The 26,317-nt window shown below is 43.4% G+C and overlaps 2 protein-coding genes across 15 annotated transcripts in view; one reads left to right on the plus strand and one right to left on the minus strand.

Annotated features, from left to right (window-relative positions):
* Positions 1 to 8,143, minus strand: part of Mto1 (mitochondrial tRNA translation optimization 1) — a 47,037-nt gene extending 38,894 nt beyond the window's left edge. For 5 of the 8 annotated variants that reach the window (XR_015449839.1, XM_021243727.2, XM_021243726.2 and 2 more), the window contains exons 1-4: positions 6,095 to 8,143; positions 2,454 to 2,653; positions 2,256 to 2,373; positions 857 to 1,027 (exon numbers count right to left, since the gene is read on the minus strand). Coding sequence is in view for 7 of the 8 variants with exons in the window: in XM_021243727.2 (XP_021099386.2) it covers positions 857 to 1,027; positions 2,256 to 2,373; positions 2,454 to 2,653; positions 6,095 to 6,311 (706 nt within the window). In the remaining variant the exon portion in view is untranslated. The remainder of the gene's footprint in view (positions 1 to 856; positions 1,028 to 2,255; positions 2,374 to 2,453; positions 2,654 to 6,094) is intronic. The other 3 variants (XM_004863945.3, XM_087207587.1, XM_087207588.1) reach the window with 1 other exon arrangement.
* A 4,594-nt stretch (positions 8,144 to 12,737) lies between these two features.
* The window catches only part of Cgas (cyclic GMP-AMP synthase), an 88,711-nt gene continuing 75,131 nt past the window's right edge, over positions 12,738 to 26,317 (plus strand). For 2 of the 7 annotated variants that reach the window (XR_015449834.1, XR_015449833.1), the window contains exon 1: positions 12,743 to 13,679. Coding sequence is in view for 3 of the 7 variants with exons in the window: in XM_021243736.2 (XP_021099395.2) it covers positions 12,927 to 13,679 (753 nt within the window). In the remaining 4 variants the exon portion in view is untranslated. 7 annotated transcript variants of the gene reach the window in all.

Consider the following 26,317-nt stretch of genomic DNA (forward strand, 5'->3'; position numbering starts at 1 on the left):
TTTACCTCCCATGCATGTTTTCTTAGGAAGCTACTGGAAGATGAGTTCCACAAAAAGGTAGAAAGGAAGAGAAACAGCTAAGCACCAGGAACAAGGCACCCACACAGGGAGCAACTGTACTGATCACAGAGGATGGGCTCACAGGCTGCAGAAACGGATGTTTCTGAAAAGGGTATCAAAGAAATAAGAGTGGAGAGATCAATTGGCTCTCAGCCTTTTAGCTAAGATCAAGTGAAGAGTGGAGAGATCACTGGCCATCTCTCTGAGCATTAAGAAAATGAGGGCTGGGGGTTTAGCTCAGTGGCGCTGTGCCTGCCTGGCAAGAGAAAGGTCCTGAGTTTGATCCCCAGTATGGGGCAGGGAGGGAGGGGATGATATTTGGGCATGGTGGCACATGCCTATAGTTAGTCCTGTCCACCTGGGAGGCTAGGGCAGGAGGAGGATCACTTGAGCCCAGGAGTTTGAATTCAGGCTGGGCCACATAGTGAGACAGTATGTCTAAAAAAACCCCAAAATAAATAAAGAAAAGAAGCCAGGGATGGCAGCACATGCCTGTGCTCCCAGCAGTCTGGGAGTCAAAGGCAAGAGGGTCACAAGTTGGAGCCCTGCCTGAGATTCTGCTTCAAAACTACTACAACAACTACAACAACAACAACAACAACAAATGCTACGGATGTAGCTCACTGTGAAAGTCCTGGGCTCAATCTCCTGTACCTGAAGAAAAGAAAATGATAGTGACAAATAAAGCAAAATTTTAAAAAGTTATGAAAGAAACAAGCCTAATGTACTATTTTAACCTGCAGTAAACAACATTTAAATAATCATAATGAGGTAAACTCTATCAATTATGACATACTGGGGTTGGGGAGCACAGCGCAAAGGTAGAACTTTTTTTTTTTTTTTTGGTACCGGCCATCGAACTCAGGTCCTTCCGCTTGCGAGGCAGGCGGCGGAACCACTGAGGTAAATCCTCGGCCCGGGTAGAACTTATGTTTAGCATGTAAGACTTGGTTCAATCCCCAGCAATCTAAAATAAATAAATTATGCCATCATTATCTGGAAAGATACAGGAAAGCAAAGTACAAGATTAAAGAAACAAAATAACAAAATGTTAGTAGGTAATGCCTAAGACTGATTATTTAGGAAATAAAAATATAAATAAACATTGTCTAGAAATATGAAGGTACACACCAGAAGTGATAACTAAATAAAGTGAAACTACTCTCTCCAGGAAGGGAGGTAGTTGTTTTCCTAAACAAATTTCTTTTCCATTTTTTTTTTTTTTTGGAGTCAAGGTCTTGCTATGCAGGCTATGGCTATGATCCTACCACCTTAGCCTCTTGAGTGCTGGGATTACAGGTGTACATCACCACACCTGGTTCCCATACAAATTTCTAAATTTCATTTAATTAAAAAAATGTGAAGTGCAAGGACCTGAGTTCGATCCCCGGTACCAAAAAAAAAAGTGTATTCACTACTTTGATTTAAATAAATATATATACATATATATAAGTTTGTAAAATATAAAATTCTTAAAATTTAAAGTCAGAACTAAAAAGAGAAAAGAAAAAAAAATTTTTTGGGGGGGGTGGGTACCGGGGATCGAACTCGGGACCTTGTGCTTGCAAGGCAGGTGGTGGAACCACTGAGCTAAATCCCCAGCTCCTAAAAGAAAAAAATTTAAAAAGACCAGTGGGAAAAGACACAAATACACAGTCCTACACTAAGATGTACTTTACTATGTAAACGGAATAATGATGAAGCCAGGTATGGTTCCCCATGCCTACAATCCCAGGACTCTGAGAGGCTGAGGCAGGAGGATCAAAAGTTTGTCCCCAGGCCTGGGGATTTAGCTCAGTGGTTCTGGCACCTGCCTTGCAAGCGTGAGGTCCTAAGTTCGATCCCCAGTACCAAAAAAACAAAACTCCAAAAAAAAGTTTGTGCCCAGCCTAGGCATCTTAGTAGACCTTGTCTCAAAATAAAAAATAAAAAAGATTTGAGGACATAGCTCAGTAGGAAAGCCCTGGGTTCAATGCCCAATACTAAAACAACAACAAAAAGTATTAATGATCCCAGAACTTGACTAAGCATCATGATGGTCAAAATGGAAATAGAAATATAATTATTTATACAGTTTTCCTTATCTAGGCAGAGAACAGCCTGGAATAAGAAAAACACTTCCATACTTTGCTCTCAAATAGATTTCTCACCTGGAGTTTGATAAGCTGTTATAAGCACCTGTAACCAGTACATACCCAAAACAACACCACTGACACGGCACCTCCCAGGGTGTCCAGGCTCTGGCTGCGTGAGAATAAGATCTTCCACGGCTCCTTCCTGAACAGTAAGCAGCGGCGTATTCAGGATTTCTTTCTGTCAAAAGAGAATGCCAGCTGAAACATGGCTGTTAAATGATCACTGCGATCTTTCCTGTTCTCATGACCTGTTCTTACCTGCATGTTTTGTTTATAGAGTTTCCTATCAATCTGAGCTCGCAGGCCCCACACAGCTGGCCCCTTACGCCGATTTAGTACTTTGTAATGCACACCAGACTGGTCACAGATTCGAGAACACAGGCCATCCAAGGCATCTATTTCCCTCATTAAATGTCCCTTTCCAATGCCACCAAAAGAAGGATTACAGGACATCTGACCTGAAGAGAAGAGAAAAAATAAATGAGCACCATGCACATGGTGTTCAGTAAGGAAATGTTCATACAGGCAAACAGAATCATCTTACTATATGACACAAAATAGAAAGCTAGAAACATATACCATAAAGAAAATCCCCAAGGTGTCCAGAGTGTCCCTACTACCCCATTGATACTCCCATTGTGCCTGCCTGCCTCCCTTCCTTCCTTTGCAGTACTGGAGCTTGGGTCCAGGTTCTGTGCACTGAGCTACATCTCAGTCCTTTGTTTTCATACCTGGATCGAACTCAGGTCCTTGTGCTTGCAAGGGAGGCACTGGAACCACTGAGCTAAATCCCCAGCCCTCTCAGTCCTTTTTAAAATGTTTTATTTTGAGACAGGATCTTGTTATGTCATTGAGTTACCCAAGCTGGGCTTGAACTTGCGATCTTCCTGTCTCGGGCTCCCAGAGTATGGGATTATAGGTGTGTGCCACCAACCTGGCCCTGATCTTTCTTCAGAATCTTTTCCTTAATGTATATATTATTTTTACTGTTTCATTAGATTGCCTTTTCATTTGAAACATCGAATTTGTACCTCATGAAACCTTCCTAAATCACGCTTTTGTGTGTGCGTGCGTGTGTGTGGTACTGGGAAATGAACCCAGGACACTGTACCACTGAGCTGCACCCCCAGCCCCTTTTACTTTTTGAGACAGAATCTCACTAAGTTGCCCAGGCTGGCCTTGAGTTTACAATCTTCCCACCTCAGGTTCCTGAGTAGCTTGGACTACAGATGTGCACCAACACACTGAGCTTCAAGCAAAACTTTTGAGAAGTCCCTTGGCACTGGTTCATCAAATATGGCTCATAAATGCCACTTGCTGTTTTATTTTTGCTCTTACTTTGTAGAAATAATTAAATTATAAATTTCTTTAAAGTAAAGACAAAATTTTATCCTTTACCTTTAAATTGACCCAGTCTTCTTTGGTTGCCTCACAGACTTTTCTGGGAGATGGATGGGTAGGAAAGTTGTGTCAACATCTACACATCTGCTGTGGTTACCGTCAAGCCCTCTCAAAGTCTGAATGACCTCCACAGGGAGGGTGAATAGTGCTGGGATGCTAAGCATTTGGAGTGTGTCACCATGAACAATGTGTGCAAGAACCTGGCTAAGTTTCTAAATCTACCGCTTACTAGCTCTATGATTCTGGCACACTACCTTTCTTTTTGGTACTGGGGATCGAACTCGGGTCCTTTCGCTTTCAAGGCAGGCACCGGAACCACTGAGCTAAATCCCCAGCCCATACACTACCTAACTTTCTATACCTAAGTTTTCCTATTGTGAAGACAGAGATGATAGTTGTAGATTATTTTCCTCATTTGTTTTTGGTACTGGGGATCGAACTCAGGACCTTGTGCTTGCTAGGCAGGTGCAGTGCCACTGAGGTACATCCCTAGCCCTTTCCTTCTTATTCTTTTGAAATAGTCATAATTTTATTTATGTTACCTAATTCCCCCTCCCTCCACGAGGCTTTGCTTTCACAGTGTGACCTCAACTCACTTAAGGGTGCTTATTGGTATAGAATAATCATGTTATTCTTGTTTTGGGGTCAAGTGCATTATTAAGTAATGAGCGGAATGGAGTTAATCTCAAGAAGGGGGAAAAACCCTGCTGAAAGCTGTCATTATCTGGACATGACATTTGGAATTAATGCAGTCATTTTGTAATCATGAGGGTGGTGGCTAGCTTCAAGGTGGTGGAATATTATTCAACCACAAAAAGGAAGGAGAGTCTGTCATTTGTAGCAGTATGGATGGAACTGGAGGACATTATGTTAAGCACAGTAAGTCAAGGACTGAAAGACAAATAACACGTTCTCACTCGTAGAAACAAAACTGTTGATAGCAAGGAAATACAGAATTCAATAATGGTTATCAAAGGCTGGGAAGTGTATAGTGGAGGGAAGAATGGAGAGATGATGGTTAATGAGTATGCAGGTACAGCTGGATAGCAGAAATAACTTCTCATGTTCTATAGCACAGCAAAATATAACTATGGTTGAAGATAACTGAGTATCTCCAAATAGCAAGTAAAGAGGATTGAGTCTCCCCAGTGTAAAAAATTATGTCTGGGATGATAGGCCAGTTACCCCGATTTGATCAGTACACACTTGATACATGTATTGAAAAGTTACACTGTACCCCACAAGTATGTACAACTACTGTGTCAATTTAAAATAAAGACATATAGGAATCTCTTTATCTCTACTAGAACATTACGTATGCTATTCAATGATCAACTTAGTTCAATAATATTTTTTTTTGTTCATTACAGTCTTTCTCTCTTTTAGGTGAAAAGGTTATACTAGGTCATTATTTTTTAAAAATACAAACAACATTGGAATATACAAGAGTAAAGTGCATGGAATCACACAGCCTCTTCTTTACTAAAAGAATCGATTTTAAGAGTGTATACTTCTCTCATGTGGGCCAGGGATATTTAGCTCAGTGGTGCTGCCGTCTGCCTTACAAATAAATGCACAGTCCTGAGTTCAATCCCAAGTACCAAAAAAAAAAAAAAAAAAGTGTATACTTCTCAAGCTGGATATAGTGGTACACACCTGTAACACCAGCACTGTGTAAGGCTGACGCAGGAGGATCCCAAGTTAAAACCCAACCGGAGTAACTTAGCAACTTGGTGAGACCCTGTCTCAAAAATAAATAAAAAACACCCGGAGGGGTTGGGGATGTAGCTCAGTGCAAAGGCCCGGGGTTCAAAATCTGATACCACCACACACACACACACACACACACACACGCAAAGTGAATCTTAATTATAAACTGAATGTTAATTTTTATAAAGTATTTCAATACACAGAGTGATTTATTCACGATTTTTAGAAAACAGGGTATACATTCCACTTACTGTTTACTTCTAATCGAAAGGCAAGAGGAATGAAAGGCAAGAGGAATGATGTTTCAGCTAGCATCTACTATGAAGCCAGTCAGTGGTTTTGCTTTAAATTACGGTCGTCTATCCATTGCCCGGGTGTGTGTGTGGGGGGGTCACCATCGAGTATCCTAAGCATAAATATAGCATGCAGTAGGTAGCGTCATTCTTCAAAAGGGTTTCGCAAAATCTCAATAAAACAACCCCTCATACAACTGAATGGCTCTAAGTCAGCCTTTATCTTAAGTAACAACACAGTACAAGGAAAACCCAGTAACAAACTAAGAAGGTGCCACTGAGTGTTTCTGAAACGTCTCCCTCTCCGGGGACACCGTGCCCGCCTCTCCCCAAGGAAACGGCGGCGGCAGCAGCAGCAGCAGCTCGGCAGTCGCCAGAACGGACCCGCCAGGACCACAGCCTATCCGCTGAACAGGCTGGATCTCTAGCCTGGGGAGGGCACCAGAGGGGAACGGAGGGTGCCGGGCGCCGGCTCCACACCGCTCGCGCTCTCACCGATCGTGTCTACGCGGTGTGTGAGAAGCAGAGTCTGGGAGCCGCAGCGCGCGGCGGCTGCAGCAGCCTCGGTCCCGGCGTGTCCTCCGCCGACCACCACCACGTCGAAATGCGGAGAGCCGGGCGCTGAACAGTCACCGCTGAGCCGGGCCGATGGAAGGTGCTGTCTGGAGAGGGACGCTGCGACCCAGAGGCCGCGGCCTCGGAGGGAAAACATGCTGCTGGAAACGCAGGGTGTGCCTGCCCTGAAACCTACTTGGGTAAGAAGCTAAGCATCTAAGCGAGGAAAAAAAATCCTGCAAGACGTAGCCATCTTGCCTGACGTCACGGCGCATCTGCGTCCAGCGTCGCCGCTGATTGGCTGCTCGGCGCGATCTTCCGGTCTCGAGGCATCAGGGGATTGGATATCAGGCCGCCCGCCAGTGGCTCCGGCCGCCCCCTTGCGGCTCTGGGGCAGCCTATTATTTGCGGACCTGAAGCTGCAGCGACCGCGCAATACAACCCCTACCCGTCTGTTCCGACCTTGTCTCCAGGTGACCACCAACACGGGTGATCACGTTCCCTGTCAGACTGCATGTCCTGCTACTTTATCATCTTGACTTTAGTTTGACTACAAAAACTAGAGTCTAAAGATACAAGGAGATTCGAAAGGAATTCAAATCTATTTATGAGCGAAAGATTTGTGCTGGTTCATGAGTGGAATTGGATGGTTGGAGATTACAAGTCCAGCCCTTTAGAATGGATATCCTTAAAGCCGTCCTCAGAGAGGAAATTTGACTGGATAGTGAAGCAATCTGTGTGGCAGTTTTATTGTTTTGATTAAAATTGTCAATTTTGTTATTTATTAATAATAAATGTTATACACAGTTTAAACCTTACGGAAATACAGAACTTGTAGAGATTAAGAATTCTAACTTCCGGGCCGGCGATTTAGCTCAGAGGAACCGCGCATGCCTCGCAAACTCAAGGTCCTGAGGTCGAATCCCCGGTACCAAAAAAAAAAGAATCCTAACTTCCACCATGTCTTCCCTCCTTGACACAGTCAGCATTTTGGTGCTGGTGACTCCTATCTTTTTTATGCATGCACCGTTGTGGCTTGTGTCTAGATGTCCCCCCAAAGTCTCATGTGGTCATATGTGGCTGGGTCTAGACTTTGTAATGCTGGGATCAAGGGCGGCTTCTCACAGCCTGCACACCAGGCCTCAGCCAAGAATTACTAATAAAATGTCCACTGACTGGTTTGGCATAGTTCTGGGAGGATTTAGTGTGCCCCACCCGGGGTGTGAGTGCTACCTGCCCTAAGGGCATATAGCTGGATAAACTATAAGGGACAGAAAAAGGGCTGCTGTGGTCCTAGCTTGCTGCTTGCTGCTTCTGAGCTACTTTGGTGCTTTGCTGATTTCTGCCTGCCTTGCACTGTTTGTCCTCTGCAGTGCCCCTCTGCCAGGCTAACCTGCCTTGGAGCCAGCTATGAACTGAAACCTCTACAAACTGAGCCAAAAGAAATCTTTCCTCCTTTAACTGTGGGTGTCAGTTATTTTGTCTTCGCAACAACAAAAGTAACTAAGACATACACTAATGCTACTATTACTGTGTACCTACCTATAATATTGTGATAATACTGTTCTGCACTTTGCTTCTTTCCAATTATTTTGTCTTCTTGTGCCAGTATATATGTGCTGATCTCACTTTTTAATGTTATATAGTATTCAGTTATGCATGCAGGTGATGACATTTAGTGGACTCAATGGATTTTTTTATTATTTCTAATTTTTTTTAACATAATAACCATCCTTGTACATATATTGTTTTAAATTTATGGTACTCTAAATGTTGGGCTAAGAGGCTTCTCAATGTTTTTTGTTTGTTTTTGAGACAGGGTCTTATTTTGTAGTTCAGGCTGGCCTTGAACTCACTATGTAGACCAGGCTGGTTTCTAAATTCGAACTCACTGTGATTCTCCTACCTCTGGCTCCCAAATGCTGGGATTACAGGTATCCACCACTCCTCCAGGCTCAGTGTTTAAATTTTTAATAAAATGACAAATTACTGTTCAAAACTCTGTGTCACATTTCACTAGCAATGTATATGATTATTTACCCACAGTGTATTCAGCTTTTGATTTTATTTTATTTATTTATCTTTTGGTACTGGGGATGGAACCGGGACCTTGCACTTTCAGGCCAGGCAGAAGAACCACTGAACTAAATCCCCAGCCCTTTTGATTTTAATTTAACTATAAATATATTGTTGATACTTTTAATGAAAATGCAATAATATGTCCATTGTTTTGTAATCTGCTCATTCACACAATAGCTTATTGTGGACATTTTTCTGTGCTAATAAATACAAATATATGCCATTTTCAAGAGCTATGAAATATACAATTTTTATTATTTATCTATCTATTTTTTTTTTTTTCTTTTTTGGTTCCGGGAATCGAAGTTAGGACCTCGAGCTTGCCAGACAGGTAGGGTGCCACTGAGCTACATCCCCAGCCCCTGAGATATACTATTTTTAAATCAATATTTGAAAATGACATAGCTTGAACCATTAATTAGAAAAATCAGATGGATGCCTACTTTTTTCCCCTTTCCATGGTGTTGTGAATCAAGCCCAGGGCTTGGTGTATACAAGGCAAGGACTCTGCCACTGACCCATCCCCCACAGGCCTGTGTGTTTTGAGAGCTATTTATTGAACATGGAAGCTTTGCATGGTGTATATTCTTTCTAGTAGAGACATCACACACAGATTCAAAGATAGACTGTTTAGGCAGGGTATAAGTACACCACTGATGGGATTTCTGTTGTAAAGAAGATAAAACTTTTGTACTGTTATCCTTTGTATCAGGATCCCCAAGATGATTAGAAGAGCTCACATATTCAGAAAAACAATTATATTCATGGTTCTGGTTTATTACAGTAGAATAGCCCCTTCCTTCATCCTGCTCCAGTGTCATCCTCTCAGGATTTCAGTATTCTCCATGCCTCATTTTGCCCTCTCTTGTACTACTTTCTCTTTTTTAATAGAACTTATTAACTTCTACCACAAAAAAAATCATACTTAGGTATTTATGTTTGAATATTGCTGGTTTCTCGCTAAAAGAATGTAAGCTCCAGGAGGACAAGAATCTTTATCAGTAAATCCCCAAGAGCCAGGAATAGCACCTGGATCATGTTAGGCTAATATTTGTTTCGTGACTAAGTGCCTTACTAGAGACTAAACGAGATATAAAGAATGAGGGTGTAGCTCAGTGTTGGAGTTGCTTAGCATATATGAGGCCCTGGGTTTAATCTGCAGTGTGAAAACACACACACACACACACACACACACACACACACACAAAGAAGATGTAAAATCAAGTAGATTAAATATATATCCACAGATAAATTTCTTCTTCTTTCCTTTTTTTTTTTTTTTGTACCAGGGATTGAACTCAGGTCCTTGTGCTTTTGGGGCAGGCGGCGGAACCCCTGAGCTAAATCTGCAGCCCTCCACAGATAAATTTCTTGAGTTTTTCTACTAATGTCTACATTGGTAGTAGTAGTCTGCATACCACATCAGAATTCAAATAAAAAGTCATTCCCATTGAGATTTGGATATTGGTTGCCCCTACAAGATTATGTAAGGAAAGAGTTTTCATCCTTTGATAGGCCAGGGTAGGAGTGTTTGATCTGAGCCAGATGTGGAGGCACATGCCTGTTATCCCAGCACTGTAAGAGGCTTAGGCGGGAGGATAGAAAGTTTGAGTCCAGGTAAGGAAACACAGCGATTTAGTGAGACCCTGTATCATTAAAAAAAAAAAAATGTTTGATCTGGTACTGTGGATTGTTATTGGCACATTAATGATTAAGCAAATACTAATGACCTTTAGAGGATTTTATAGACTGTTGGAAGAGAGAGCATTAAATTGGCCTCAAGTCACTCATAGGATTCCATGCTAAGCAGCGGTAGCCCATGAGGAATGCAGAACATTGTAGCAGAGGTGTTCACAATGGAGTGAGCACACCCCAGAGTGTCTTGGAAGACTTGCCCAAGTGCTTTTACAGTTTAAGGAAATACATTTCCACATTTCAGTTTCCATTTTGGTGTTCTTTGAAACTGATTTGCTTGAGAACAAGCCTGACCACACACTAGTCATCCTTTCATGATGCAAAAGAAAAATACACTTCTCTGATTTCCCATTTCAGACTAGGGCTTATCGCTCTGGGGTGTGGTGGTGCACGTCTGTGATCCCATGATTCTGGGAGGCAAAGGCAGAGGACTGAAAGTTTGAGTCCAGCCTGGGCAAGTTAACAACTTAGCAAGACCTTGTCTCAAAATAAAAAATGAAGGGCTGGGGATTTAGCTCTATGGCCCCACACCTGCCTTGCACGCACAAGGTCCTGAGTTCCATCCCCGGTATCAAAAAAAAAAAAAGTGGCTGAAAATAAAAAATGGAAATAGGACTGAGGATGTAGCTCAGTGCAAAGGCCCTGGGTTCAATCCTCAGTATTGCAATAACAGAAACACAAAAGGAGTAGGATATATATGGAAAGTGTTTCAGGGAAATTTAAGAAAAATACTCAGGCACGTTTTCTTTTTGATCTTTGGATATTTTAAGGAGGCAGAGGGTGGGAGTGCAGGTTGGAGTCTGAATCTCAAGTGAAACAATTTGAAAAGGGGGAGCCCTGAGGGACTCACATCTCCGCTACATTTTCCCCCATGTGTTTACGCCCCCCCCCCCGCAAGGAATCCAGAAGGTGTGCAGGTACCCAGGGAGCCATCCAGCGACACGAGGCCTCTCTATGCCTCTTGCCAACTGGACTGGTGTGTGCTGGCCACCTCTTCACTGTCACCCCTCCTTACCACCCCCTCCTCCACGGTCCATGTCCTGGGTGGAATTTGGACCAGGCAACTGGTGAAGGTAGGCCTTAGGTGACCTTGTCAGGGTATCCCTTCCAGGAAGGGAGGAAATAGGGCTGGGGATCGAGGGCAGGCTGTGGGGCTGTGGTGGGACATGGCTTCCTGGCTCTGCCACCTCTCAGCAGATCACTATGGGCTTTCTTCATCTCTGTAGGGGATCCGTGGCTGCCTCCCTCTCAAAGTTGTTATGGAGATCACTTTGAGCCATGTGGCATTTAGAGGGGCTCAGTCCATGGGGCTCCCCTTCTGGGACTTGGAGACAGCGGAGAAGCAGAGAAAAGTAAAATAAGAAATAAATAAATAAAAGAAGGAAGGAAGAAAGAAAAGAAAAGAAATAATGTAATCAAGGCATTTTTTGCCCATTGACAGGTTAAGGGGCAAACAAAATGTGAATGCTGGGCTGGGGATTTAGCTCAGTGGTTCTGGTGCCTGCCTCACAAGAGCAAGGTCCCAAGTTCGATTCCCGGTACCAAAAAACCCCCCCCAAAAACAAAATGTGAATGCTGTATATACATGCAGTGGAATACTGTTCTGCATTAAAAAAAAAAAAAGAAATTCTCACATGCATTACAACAGCGATGAACTTTGCCCATGTGAAATAAACCTGTCACAAAAAGACAAATACTTGTATAATTCCACCAATTTAAGGTATATAGTAAAAATCACAGAAAAGTAGAATGGTGATTGCCAGGGACTGGGGAGAGTTATTTATGGTAGAGTTTCAGTTGTTCACACCAGTGTACCTGTCATTGCACTGTACACTTAATATGGTTAAGATGGTGTTTTAAAAAGTAACCAAGCCGGGTATGATGGTGCATGCCTGTAATCTCAGCACTTGGGGAGGCTGAGGCAGGAGAATCTGCGCAATTTGAAGCCAGCCTGGGCTACACAGTGAGTTTAAGGCCAGCCTGAACTACCTGTAGAGCCCCTGCCAAAAAAAGAAAAAGAAAAGAGAAATAGATATTTGAAAGCTTGCATTGAGATACTGTGGCTGATTATTTTGAGACAGGGTCTCACTAAGTCGGAAAGTTGCCGGGGGTTGGGCTGAAATTTTCAAGCCTCCTGCCTCAGCCTCCAGTGTGCTGGGATTACAGGTGTGTGCCACCATATTCAGCAGTATGCATAACTTGAACTCCTAAGTGTTGGCTTTTTGACGGTCTTTAGCCCAACCACTGGATAAACTTCACAGATAGGCCTGGGGCTGTAGTTTTATGGAATGTAGAGTGCTTGCCTAGCCCCCTGGGTTTGAGTCCCAACAGTGCAGAACAGACCAACGAAAACACTCTAGATAGGAACTTTAAACAAGTTCTCTAAGAGGTTGTGTGTTTTTAAAAAGGTCAAATAAAATGAAATACAGATTCTATTTGACCAGATTCTATTTCTCTCATTCTATCATGTGAAGGCTGAGTATTTATACTTCTCATTAAAAACAAAATACCCAGGCCAGGGATTTAGCTCAGTGGTTCCGCTGCCTGCCTCGCAAGCTCAAGGACCCGAGTTCGAATCCCAGTACCAAAAAAAAAAAAAGCAAAACGCCCTTACTTAAGCTTACATGGAAAAACTTTCTCTGTGAACTTCAAATATGCAAAAGTATGTTGTTTTCCTCGATCATTTTAGATGGTACTTAGGAAACAAGTTGGGCGTTTCCAAGTTCCTGGGGCTGCTCCCCGGGTGGGGCGTAATATCCAATGGCTCCTCCCCAGGGGGCGGGGAACCCAGGGCTCCTCCACAGGTAGTGGTCGGGGCTCTACCCCTGGGCGAGGTAGTTGGCACTCTCCGCAGGTGGGGGGTTGGTTTCTGGGCTCCTTTAAGGAGGGGGCGTGGTTTCGGGCTTCTCCCCCCCGCCCCCCCCCCCGAGGACGTGGTTTCGGGCTCCTTCCTTCGCCCACTCCCTGCGCGCCAGTTTCTAAGTTTCATTTCTAGCGGATGCCGCCCGTTCTACCTCTCGCCTCCTTTCCTGGAAGTCAGGTCTTCCTCTATGGGCAGAGCGCCCTGGACATGGGCCCGCGATGCCAAAAGACGGAGCGGACAGTTCCGGAGGTCCGACCCGCCTGCCCCGGGGGTCCGGAGCCGGTTCCCGGGGTTGTCCTGACCAAGCCCAGCGGGTCTCGGGCCGCACCCCGGGCCCCTCGGCCTCGCTCAGGAAAGTGCGGTCAGCCCGCGCGGTCGCTACCGGCGCAGAAAAGGGCAGCCCGGGATCCCCTGAAGGAGGAGGAGGGGGAGGACCACCAGGATTCCTGGAAGGAGGAGGAGAAGGAGGAGGAGAAGGGAGAGGAGGAGGAGGAGGGAGAAGAGGAGGAGGAGGGAGAAGAGGAGGAAGCAGCGGCGGCTGAGGAGGACGAGGACGAGGACGAAGACACCCGGCACCTCCGGGGGGAGCGCCGACCCAGCGCGCCCACAGCCCGTCGTCCCCGGGCGTCCTCACGCGCTACCCCAGCCCGGGCTTCGAGACCCCCGCCCCGGCCCCGGGAGCCCCTCGTTCTCCGCACGAAGGGAGCGGCCCCGGGCGGCTGGCGGCCGGGCGAAGTGCTGGACCGGCTGCGCCTGCGGCGCGAAGAGACTTCGGCGGCGACCCAGCAGGTGAACCCGGTGGTGGAGCGGCTGCTGCAGGCCTTGCAGACCGGCCCGTTTCGCGGGGTGTCGCTGCTGACCGCCGGGAGCTACTACGAGCACGTAAAGGTGAGCTCCCCCAGGCTCGGGACCCGCCCTCCGGGACACCGCGCGGATCACCGAGACGAGCCCGGCTCCTTCATTTGTTCTATATCCAGTGATCAGCCGGCGCCGCCTCCCTAACCCTAACCCTAATTTTAACCCTAATCCTAATCCCAATTCTAACCACGACCGCTGGGGAGCATTAGTATTTGCAGATTCGTACACGCAAGCGCACTGGCAGTGAGCTCCTTAACAGGAGCGTACACGGATGGCGCAGATGGCTCACATCACTGTTTCGAAATTTGATGTGTTGGTCTGTGAAAAATCGCGCCAAATTAATATACCTAAGAAACTGTTTCCTATGAAGAGGACATCTGTGCTCCATAGGAAAAAATATTTTCAGTCCCTCCTCCCCCACCAATTTTATTTTATTTTCTTGCTGTTCACTGAACCCAGAGCTTCATGCGTGGGTCGTGCTCTACTCATCCCAGCCGTTTTCCAAAATCTTACCAAGATGTCATGGGAAGCTCACAGTGAGAGATGTTGAAAAAATTAAGTTTAGGGCCCAGGATTTAGCTCAGTGGTTCCAGCACTGCCCCAAATAAAGAAATAACAGTAGATGATACTAAAAAGCATTCTTCCTGGACACACATCCCTTATCATTGCTTTTAAGTGCGTATTCTTCAGCCCCCTTTCTGGTGGTTGGGTTTGGAGAGAATCGCATGTCCATTGGAGGTCTGGGGGCAAGTTCCCGACTGGAGTCTGGTTGGGTTTTTGGCCTGCTCGGTCGTTTTCTGAGCTCTGGGCGGTGCATCTCCTTTAGCGTTGTGTAAATTCTTGGATGTGGCATAGACAGAAATGCAGACTCATAGCATGTGTTATTATATAACCATAATTTATTTGAGAATTATAAATTGGCTTTATTGAACTGACTGCTCTCTTCCAGTGAGGATGATTGTAAAACCTACATTTAGGGTTTTGCAATTATAAACTGTTCTCTCTCTCTCTCTTTAAATTTGGAGACAGGGTCTTGCTATGTATTTCAGGCTGGCCTTGAACTCGCTGTGTAGCCCAGGCTGGCCTCAAACTTGCAGTGATCCTCCTACCTCCACCTCCCTAGTGCTTGGTATTACAAGCACTTGGCATGTGCCACCATGCGCAGCACCTTTTTAAAAATTACAAAGATGAAAAGAGATTTAGTGAACGCAGTTTTATAGCAGGGTATAGTGTTGTGCACCTGTGGTCTCAGCTACTCCAGAGGCTTAAGGGAGGGGTCACTGGAGCCTGGGAGAGTAAGACTACCCTGGGCAGTATTGTGAGACCACACATCAAAGCAGAAACATTGAAATCTTAATAGAATATGCATTTAAAGTTACAGATTATAAAAGGTATGAAAGATGTTCACTACAGAGCTGACCCTTTGTCGTCTTCCAGCAGGCTCTGAGCACAAGGTGTCCCTCCTGCCTGCCAGGCCTATCCCATGTTGATTTCCGAAAAGCATATCCAAGAATGATGTTACTGCCGTTGGTTCCAGTGTTGTAATTTTTTGTTGTTGTTGTTGTTGTTTTTGGTACTAGGGCTCAAACTCAGGACCTTTCAGTTGTGAGGCAGGTACGGTGCCACTGAGCTAAATCCCCAGCCCTCCAGTGTTATAATTTTGATGTGTTTCTTCTTTCATGTGTGCACTTGGATTTTTGTTATTCATGCACTTACATTTCAAAATCGCGCTAAACTCTACTGGTAAAGAATAGACAAAATATGCTTCTCAGTCATTTATTTACATACTTCTGTATTCACACAGTTCTCATTCATATATTTTATTGTAATATCAACTTCTGTGTGAAAATATGTAAAATATATAGAAATAAAATTCCCTGTAGAGGGCCGGGGATGTAGCTCAGTGGCGCTGTGCCTGCCTGGCAAGTGCAAGGTCCTGAGTTTGATTCCTGATGATGGAAAAAAAAAAATGCCCTGTAGAATTAGTCCATAATGTTCGTTTTGTCTTAGGTGTTAGTGCACTTTACTATTTATACTGTTCGGACTGGGTGAAAAGGTACAGAAATAAACCAGTTGTAATAATTTTATGCAGTGGTACATTAACTAGTAAAAAAGGTACAAATTGCAGCAATGGCATGAGTGAATTACAAAAACAATGTTGAATAAAAAAGCAACAGCAAACAAACACTGTGATAGTTGCCTGATTGTATCAATTTAAGTAAGAAACAGCCAACTAAATTGGATCAGGGTAGTTCTGAGTGTGGCTGATGGGATTTACTGAAGACAGAAGACCCTCCATAGGGCGGCTTGTTGCATGAGTGGTATAAAAGGGAAATGCAGAAGCAAGGCTCGATTCTGTTTCTTTTCTTTTTTTTTCTTTTTTTTTGGTACTGGGGATCGAACTTGGGACCGTGTGCTTGCAAAGCCGGTGGCAGAACCACTGAGCTAAATGCCCGGCCCCTCCATTGTGTTTCTTTAGAGGAGCTCCAGTCAGTTTTGAAATTGTTCTACCAGAAAATTCTGAGAAAGCCGGAAGAACACAAAGCAGCTGATACACACACTGAAGGTGATGCCCACGTGGCTGCAGGAAAGCAGCCCACACGGGAGGCAGATCGGGTGAAGGAAATGAAAGAAATGCATAAAACTGTCCAAGAGATCTGCCGAGACCATCTGAAGTCAATGAAACCATTCTAAGATGGTCCCATGGAGCACCACCTCTAACAGATTTACAGAAGAGTGAAGAATTCATCAAGAGCGAGATGATCACCATGCTTCATCATGACCTTCTATATCACCCCTACCAACCGTCTGGAAATAAGGAAGGAGAAACTGTAGGATCTGCCACTAAGAACTCAGAGCACATCACCTGCCTGAGACAGAATCCTTATGGAGAGTTCTCCAGAGATGAGCTGCAAAAGGCCCAGGACCTTGTGGCTCAGGAGATGGAAGTGGTGAGACGAGAAATGAACCATGAAGATCTCTCCAGGGACGCCTACAGCCAGGTGTGGGAAGAATGCGACCGTCGACTTTTGTATCTCCCGGGCAGAGCCGCTGCCCAAGGGCCAACCTAGCCAGCACGAAGGACAGAATTGAGTCGCTTGCAGAGATGCTTGAGACAAACAGGGCTCACCTAAGGACCGAAGCCAAGAGGGGGGAGAGGATGGAAAAGAAGGTGCAGATCTTGCTGGGAGGTTACCAGTCCCGGGCCGTGGGGCTCAAAAAGCAGCTGGACGACCTGTGGGGCCACAGGGACCAGGTGCACTTGAAGCTGTGCTCTTGGGAAGGACTCAAGAAGCAGGAAGACCGCGCCGTTCTCCGGAGGCTGCAGCGTCTAAAGGAAGAAGTGCAGAGCCAGCAGGAAAGGGAAAAGGAGCTTCAGCAGAGATGCGCTTAGTTGCTGCTGGAGAAGGGGACCTTAGACTCAAACTTCTGAGTCGCAGTCTCGAGCTCTTGTGTCCCGGGAACAGTTGACTGCTGATCTTCTCCCTCCAGAGGCTGCCAAACGGACCCACTCTCTGTGGTCTTTGGTTGTTCATTTTAAATGCTCCCGATCACACTCGTCCTGTGTTCAAGATGTCTCACTCCAGAGAACACAGGGGAGTTTGAATTTGTTCAGGAGACCATTCTTTCACCAGTGTCATATTGTCAAGATTAAAAACTTTTTAAAAATAATTTTATTTCATTTTATCCTATTCCCTCCCTCAGGCCCTTTCCCTTCCCTATGGCAAGATTTTTAGTTGTGCTCTATCCTTTAAAAAACCTGACCCTAAATTGCTGCCTGGGAATAAACCCTTGAATATAAACAATTAAAGAAAGAAAATCATATTGAAACTAATTCCTGAACCATCATTATAGCCAAATATTATAATTTAGATACAAATGATGAAATTCAAGGTCAAAGATTAGGGCCAGGGATGTAGCACAGTGTTACCGCGGTTGCCTGGCAAGTGCAAGGTCCTGAGTTGAGTTGGAAGGAGACTTTGGGATAGCAGCCCAAGGACAATGCTTTTCCTCCCTTCTGCCAGTAGGAGGCCCTGGTGCAGAGTTGGAACAAGCAAACCCTGTGGAGGGCTAGGGCTGGCCTTACAGGTCCCACACTGCCCTGGGTGTTCTCCTAGGAGACTCCAATTCCCTACTTCTTAGAAAGCATCACTTGTGAATCACACACCTAAATGAGCACCCAAACAACTCAGACTTTCATGGTGTTTTCACAGAGAAAGGGATTACGTTTTCTTTTCCTTACCTTTTCTTTCTAGGATACTGGGGATTAAACCCAGCACCTTCCCACTGAACTACATCCCAAGTCCTTTTTATTTTATTTTTTTTCTTTATTTATGGGTAGCACAATACTCTGAGAACCTTAATGGAAGCCGGTCTATAGATAGGACTGTATAGTGGACCAAAGACAACACGTATGAAAAGAACAAGTATGTATTACAGCAATTCTGAAAAGGAACAGATATTAACACAACCACATGGTGAATACAAAACCACAACATCTGGAGTTCGATTCCCAGTACCAAAAGAACCCCCACATCTTCATCAACTAGATCTGTAACTTCTTGAGTTTTGGCGAAATGCTGGACAAAAGGAATTATTCCTGTCAATAACTGTGGTGTTCGATATCGAACCCTGAGTAGAGTGTGTGCTGGTGTTGTGTATACAGAGGTTGGCTTATTCAGGAATACAGGCAGGTGGTGCCCCATTGCCTTGCAGTCCTGGAGGGCCAAGTTGCAGCTGGGGTGGCGTCCTGATTGGAAGGAGGGAGAGGGTGTGTGAAATGAAATGAAACATGGCGTGGTATGAGTAAGATTCGGTTGAAAAGGTCTAGTGACACAGGCTTTGGAAGTGCTAGGAGGTTGGATCTTGTCATGGATTCACAGCCTCATGGTCCTGCAGCATCAAGCAAGCAGTGTGTGTGAACCAGGGCTGATGTCCAGGTGAAGTATGTGCTTCTGGGAGGCGACGGCAAGATGCAGTCTTGCAGTGTTGTGGGCTGAGCACCAATGTGTGGGCCCTGTTTGGGCCCCAGTGCTATCTTTTGCTCCTAGCAAGGATGATGTGAATAATCTTTTTTTTTTTTTTTTTTTGGTACGGGGGATCGAACTTGGGTCCGTGCACTTGCAAGGCAGGTACTGGAACCACTGAGCTAAATCCCCCCCCCCCCCATGTGAATAATCTTGTAGAGTCAAAGGACCTTTGTGGCTGGGCATCAATTGTACTTAAGGTTGCAACTTTCTAGAGGTGCATGATATAATCACTTGAAGTCATTTGCATAGAATCCAAAGAGCCTGAACTCTGTGAGGCTCAGTGTTTGCCACTGAAATTTCACAATACGAACTCTTCCTAATTAGGGAAGATAGTCCAGAAAATCAACCATCCCCAGTGTCCCTGGAATATCACCCAAAGTTAAATGACCTCCCACTTGCTCTCACTGTAACTACCCAGAAAGGCAGGAGGAGGCGCAGGTGACCAGGTGGGTGGGTTTGTGCTAGGGGTGGAGCACAATGCAAAGCGGCCCCAGGGTCAACAGGACCTTGAAGAGTCTTGGTGGAGACCAAGGAGGCAAGGTGGAGCCCAGCCGTTTCTCTTTCCATGGAGATTGGGGGCACTCTAGCAAGTGAGCCTTTAAGAACACCCATGATCTTGACAGGTTTCTGCTGAATCTCTGTTAACCTGGGTCCCAGTAGATCACATTGCTCTGGAGACCTCTCTGATAATTTCCTTAGCTCTTTCTCAAGATTGTACTCAGTGCTCAGCCCTCCACCTGTGCAGCACTGTGGAGTGTCTCTGGTGTTAAGTTCTATCTCTTCAAACGCCTCAGAGTGAGAGGTGAGCAGTTCTTCAACTCTCTCCTTTGCCTGTCAGAGGCATCCTCTCTCGTGCTGGACGGACCCTGGTCTTCTGCGGTTGAGCCTTTGGATTCTGTCTGGAGTCTGGCACCTGTGACTCAGTCAGAATGACAAGGTTGACTCGTCTGCTAGGATTTTGAGGGCCCTGGATAGGAGGAGACAAGGTGTGCTGCCTTTTTATTTGAAGAGTGTCTCACTTAGTTGCCCAGGTTCAGCTCAGACTTGCCTTCCTGCCTCATTCGTCTAGGGTCCTACGATTACACTCTTGTGCCATCACAACTAGGCCTGGTGAGGTTTTTTTTTTTTTTCTTTGAAGGTGCTAGTAAGTGAACTCTGGCCATCTCAGTGAGCTACCTCTCTAGCAGCCTCCCCCACCCCTTTGAGACAGGGTCTCGCCTTGTTGCTCTGTAGTTCAGGCTGTCTTTCAACTCACTATGTGGGCTAGACTGGCCTCAAACTGATGAAGATCCTCCTACCCAAGCCTCCACAGTGCTAGGATTACAGGCGTGTGCCACCATACCCAGCTTATTTCTTATTTTGAAACTGGGTCTCTCCTACTTGTCCAGGCTGGCCTTAACTTTCTATCCTCCTGCCTCAGCTTCCCAGGTAGCTGAGATTACGAGTGTGGGCCTCTACACTCAGTGATTTATCAACACATCGGAAGTCACCTGAAAAGGCTTGGCTTGGAATGAGTGGGGCAAGTGAGCTCACAAATCAGCCATTTGGCTTCACACAAACAGAAAATCCCTTCACTGCATGAAATCCTGAGCACACCTTGCAGTATGGCTCTTTATCACTTCAAGAAGAGCAAAAGCCTTTCCCTTCCCCAAATCATCAGATCTTGGATTTTTCTAGTATTTGTACATTGCCTGAAATATGGATCTATGTTCTTCCCCAAAAGAATTACCAAACATCCGGACATCCATACTGAACATTTTTATTTGTTGGCCTCAATTTGAAAAAAGGCTATTATTACATTAAATTTCCTTTTTTGCGGGTGGAGGAAAGGGGGTTTATAGATGGAGGGAGGGAGAAGGGTGGGAAGGGGTTTAAAAACAAAGTGTGTAATGTACATGTACCTACCCCCAAGATGATGTAAACTTCTTTTTAAAAAATTAAAAAATTTTTTTATTTTAATGTAATACAAGTAGATATTAATAAAGAAAATATAAAAGCAGTTCTATGAAAAATTTTGATAAAAAATAATTAGAAAATAACAATGGAAAATACAGTATGTCATGATCTTAAAAGAATATATTTTCATTTGCTAATCTGCTTTCAACTGATTTCCTAATAATACTATACCTTTTTTTTTTTTTTGCAGAAAACAGTTGAATGATTTACAAAGTATCTCACATTTGGTATAATTTTGAACAGTTTCTTCCTATTTCACAATATCTATTATACATTTCTGGTCTTTATTTACACTTTCAGTTTCTCACACCAGAGAGACAATGTGATATTTACACATGTGTGTTTCATTTATTTCACTTAAAAGTATAGTTTTAAAGTGTATTCATTTACTTAGAAATGTCTCAAGTTCATCCTTCTTTAGCGGTGAATAGTACTCCATTATTTAAAAAAGCATATCTTTTTTATCCATTCATTGGTTGATGGGCATATGGGTTGTTTCTAAGATTTAGTTATTACAAACTGTGGTGCTATAAACATGAGTGTGCATATATCACTGTGGTATGATGCTTTTAATTCTTTTGGAAGATACCCAGAAGGGGAATAGCTGGGTCAAAGGGGCCCTCTTCTAGTTTTTTGAGAAATTTCCACACTAATATCCACAGTGGTTGCACCCGTCTGCCCTCCCACCAACAGCAGAGAAGCGTTCCTTTTTCCCCACATTCCCTCCAGCATTTGTTTTTGGTTGATTTCTTTAAGCTATTCTTTCTGGACTGAGATGGAATCTCAGCATTGTTTTAATTTGCATCTCTTGAATGACTAGTGATGTTGATCTGTAGTATAATTTCAAGTCAGGGATCCTGATGCCCCCTGCTTGCCTTTGTTGCCCAGAATTGTTTTGCTATTCTAGGTCTCTTCTGATTCCAAATGAATTTTAGGGTTGATTTCTGTAGTTCTATGAGGTATGCTAATGGTGTTTTGGTTTTTTTTTTTTGGTACCAAGGATCGAACTTGGGACCTTGTGCCTGCAAGGCACTGGAACCTCTGAGCTAAACCCCTGGCCCTGCTAATGGTATTTTGATTGGGATCACATTAAATCTATATAACCATTTTGGAAGCATGGCCGTTTTTACCATGTTGGTTCTTCCTACCCATGAGCAAGGGATATTTTTCCATTTTTGGATATCCTCTTTGATCTCCTTTTTCAGAGTACTATAATTTTTTTTTTTTTGGTACTGGGGATTGAACTCAGGACCTTGCACTTGCGAGACAGGTGGCAGCACCTCTGAGCTAAATCCCCAGCCCCTGTAATTTTTAATGTAAAGATCTTTTATTTCCTTTGTGAGATTGATTCCTAAGTATTTCATTTTTTTGATGTTATTGTGAAAGATATTGTTTCCCTAATTTCTCTCTCTCTGAGTTTTTATTATTTGTGTACAGGAACGCTGTTGATTTTTGAGTGTTCACTTTGTATCCAGCTATGCTACTAAATTTGGTCATTAAACCTAGAAGTTTTTTGGTGGATCTTTTGGAATCTTCTATGTAGAGTATCATGTCAGCCGCAAATAATGGTAGTTTAACTTCTTCCTTTCCTATCTATATTCTTTTTATTTCTTTCTCTTGTCTAATTGTTCTAGCTAATGTTGCCAGAACTATACTCAATATAAGTGGTGATAGTGGACATCTGTGTCTTATTCCTGATTTTAGATTGGAAGCTTTCCGTTTCCATTTAGTTTGATATTGGCTGTTTGTCATAGATGGCTTTTATCAGATTGGGATAAAGACCATCTATAGCAGTAGGGCTTTTATCATTAATGGGTGTCGAACTTTGTCAAATGCTTTTTCAGTGTCTATTGAGATGATCATGTGATTTTTGTCTTTGGCTCTGTTGATATAGTGTATTACATTTATTGATTTGCAGATGTTGAACCATCCCTGCATCCTTGGGATGAATCCTTCTTGTTCATGGTATATAATCTTTTTGATGATTTGCTGCATTCTGTTTGCCAGTATCTTTTTTTTTTTTGGTACCGGGGATTGAACTCGGGACCTAGTCCTTTCGAGGCAGGAGGCAGCACCACTGAGATAAATCCCTGGCCCTGTTTGCCATATCTTAATGAAGATTTTTACATTTATGTTCATAAGGGAGATTGACCTGTAGTTCTCTTTTTTGGTTGGGTCTTTCTCTGGTTTTGGTATCAGGGTAATACTTGCTTCTAGAAATGGTCTTGGGTGTATTGGTTCCCTTTCAATTTCATTGAAGAGTTTGAAGAGTGGTGGGATTAGAGCTCTAAATTTCTTGTAGAATTCAGCAGTGAAACTGTCAGGACTGGGCTTTTCTTTGTTGGTAAGTTTTTAATTACATTTTCAATTTCATTGATACTGAGTTATTTAGAATTTTAATATCTTGTGTCTAGAAGTCTGCTGTGATTCTGATGGGCATTCTTTTATAGGTGATTTGTTTTCTCTAACAGCTTTTAACATTCTATTCTTGTGTTGAATTTCTGAAATCCTGACTATTATATGGCCTGGGGAAGATTTTTTTTTTTTGTACCAGGGATTGAACTTGGGACCTTGTGCTTGTGAGGCAGGCAGTGGAACCACTGAGCTAAATCCCTGGTCTGATTTTTTTTTTTGATCATCGCTAATTGGAGTTCTATATGCCTCACTTATCTGTATGTCAAATTCTTTTTTCCAAAAAAAAAAAAAAGTTCCTTTTCCCTTTTTGGAAAGTTTTCTGCCATTACTTCTATGAACAGGTTTTTAAAATGTCATTTTTGCTATCTCCTGCTTTTTTTCATTGATGCTGATCAATCTTATGTTATTCTTTTTTGCATCATCTAATAGCTGCTGGATTGATTTCTCATGATCCTTTACTATTTTTAAGAAATCTTTCTATTCACAATCGCTAACTGCAACCCTGTCCTCTATATCTGGTATTCTGTCCTCATATTGGCTCATTTTGTCATGTATACTTTCACTGGAGGCTCTTTTTTTTTTGTACTGCCGATTGAACTCAGGGCCTTGAATATGCCAGGCAGGTGCTGTGTCCCTGAGCTACATCCCCAGCCCTCATTGGAGGTTTTAATCTCTTGGATATCTGTTTGAATCTGTTTCATGGATTCCATTTCTTTCCTATGATGAGTGTTCATGGTTTTCATCATTTTCTGAGCTCTTCTATTCTTTTATCTGTCTCTGCTCTAGAGTTGCTAAGCATGTCTTTCATTCTGGTCACCATCTCTGTAGTTATCTGAGAAATTATTTCTGCTCTGACTTTTTCTAGAGCCTCATTCATCTGGTTTTATAACTTCCACTGTTACCATTTCGGAGTCCAGGTGCATGGCTTTTGGATTGTTCCACCTCATTGCCCCCTGGATTTGCCTTTGTCGAACTGAAAGTCTGGGTTCGTTACATTTTATTTAAGTGTCATCTAATTTTCTTTCTTTTTTAAAAAAAATTTAATTCCTGGGTTGATGCTTGTAAATTTCTTATGGCGAGTAGCTTTATTGACAGTATTCAGAACCCTTAGGAAATGACCACTTCTCAGAGATGTCTTCTAGATACAGCTGGCCTTTGGGTCTTAAGTCTGCTGCAAAATCCCACCTCCTCAATTCATTGGGAGTGAGAAGTTTCTGCCTACCTGGCCCAGCCACTGGTTCTTTGGCTCTGGGCTATAGTTTTTTTTGTTTTTTTGTTTTTTGGTACTGGGAATCGAACTCAGGTCCTTCTGCTTGTGAGGCAGCCAGTGGAACCACTGAGCTAAATCCCCAGCCTAGTTTTTTTTTTTTTCTTAAAGACCCTTAGATAATCTCAGTCTTGGTATACCAAGAAGAACAACTGATTAGCACAATTATGTCACCTTGGGTAAAATAGTACAATCAGCAATAACAGTATCAAACACAGCCTAATAAATGATAAACTGTGATAATTATTAATTTACTACCTTTAACCTTATGAACTAGATATGTGGTTATATAACAAATTCTAAAGTGAATCAGATAATTGTATGCAATAGAAAGCCCTTAATATGGCAATTTTACCCTTAGGGGAGAAAATTTAAGAGGGCGAGGGGAGTAGAGAAATAGAAGAAGAGATTAGAAACAAGGCTGGAGGACAAAGGAAGATCATACAAACTTTGGAAAACTGGTGAAGAAGACAGAGAAAGAGAAAAGAAGAAATAAAAACAAGAACAGAACAACAACAACAACAAAACTAAAAACTATGTTCAAACAATAAAGAAAACAAAGGAACAAAAAAACAGAAAAGAGGGGAAAAAGAAAGAAAGAAAAGTCCAATTCAAGGTATGTCTCTGCTGTCACTGATAGACAATGTGGGCAGAGAGACCCCAGATCCAAATTGATTAATCCCAGCAAGCCAAGTATAGCCTTAAAGCAGGGTGAGGTGTAGTGTATAATCCCGGCTGGCCAGCACCTTTAGTTCCACTGATGTTCAGGCTGGTTTTTGGCTGTGAAGCTGAAACCAGATTTGTTGAGCCTGCAACAGTCTCTGTGCTCCTGCCTGCTTCAACTTGGCTCCCTGCTGATATGAACTCTGCTCCCTGACCTCCTGCTGACTTGAACTTGGCATCCTCATTGAGACACCAGGAGGCACTAGATGGAGTCAGCCAGTAGCTGTTCTGAGTTCAAGCTCACTTGACAGCTTTCCAAGATGACTACCGGCCTGTCATGCTCTCCTGGGTGGTATCTGAACCCGAATAACTCACCAGCCACGACAGTCTACTGTGTCCACTGCTCCTTTCCACTAGTGTGTTTCTCTGTGGAGGCTCTGGGGTTGCCAGTAGTTACTGTGTGTCTGCAGTTTCAACTTGGTGTGAGTCTGGGCTCTGAGAGAAAACACTGCTTGCTGTCTCCCTCCTCTTCATTAAAATCTCTGACTTTGCTCTCCCCATGGACTTCAGTTCTTGCTTCAGATCCTTCCTGGGTCCTGGGGACCCACTTACCTTCTCCTCCTCCTCCTCCTCACACTGCTATATTCCAGTATCAGAACACCAAATCTTGGAGAGACTTTCTCTGCTGCTCACTACTCTGGCATCTTCCCAAAAGTCTAGCATTTTTAAAAAAATTCTTTTATTGGTACATTTTAGGTGTACAACAAGTCTAGCATTTTTATATCTTCTTGATTAAACTTTGGTAATTCATATGTATGTAAGAATCTGACCATTTCTTCTGTGTTCCATCTTACTACAGGTTCTTGAAGTAGGTATTGATGATCTTCTGGATTTCTATAGGATCCATTGTGATGTCACCCTTTTCATTCCTAATTGCATGAATTTGAATCTTTTTTTTCCTTTTTATAATAAGGTTTGCTAAGGGTTTGTCAGGTTTATTTAATCTTTCAAAGAACCAACTCTTTGATTAATTGCTTTATTGTATTGTTTTCTCAGTCTCCATTGCATTAATTTGTGCTCTGATCTTTGTAATTTCTTCCCTCACAAGAGCTTTGGGCTTGACTTGCTCTTTTTCTGATGTTTGAGGTTCAACATTAGGTTTTTGTAATTTTTTTTTTTTTTTTGGTACCAGGGATCAAACATGGGACCTTGAGCTTGTGAAGTAGGCGGCAGGACCACTGAACTAAATCCCCAGACCATGGAAAGGAAAAATTATGAGAAAAAAAAAGAAAAGAAAAAAAAGGAAACGAAGTCTGTGTAAATGGGGAAGGGTGGAG

Source organism: Heterocephalus glaber, unplaced genomic scaffold, assembly GCF_053883595.1.
Source record: "Heterocephalus glaber isolate CG9 unplaced genomic scaffold, H.glaber_assembly_v1.0 deba00000818, whole genome shotgun sequence".
Lineage (NCBI taxonomy): Eukaryota > Metazoa > Chordata > Mammalia > Rodentia > Bathyergidae > Heterocephalus > Heterocephalus glaber.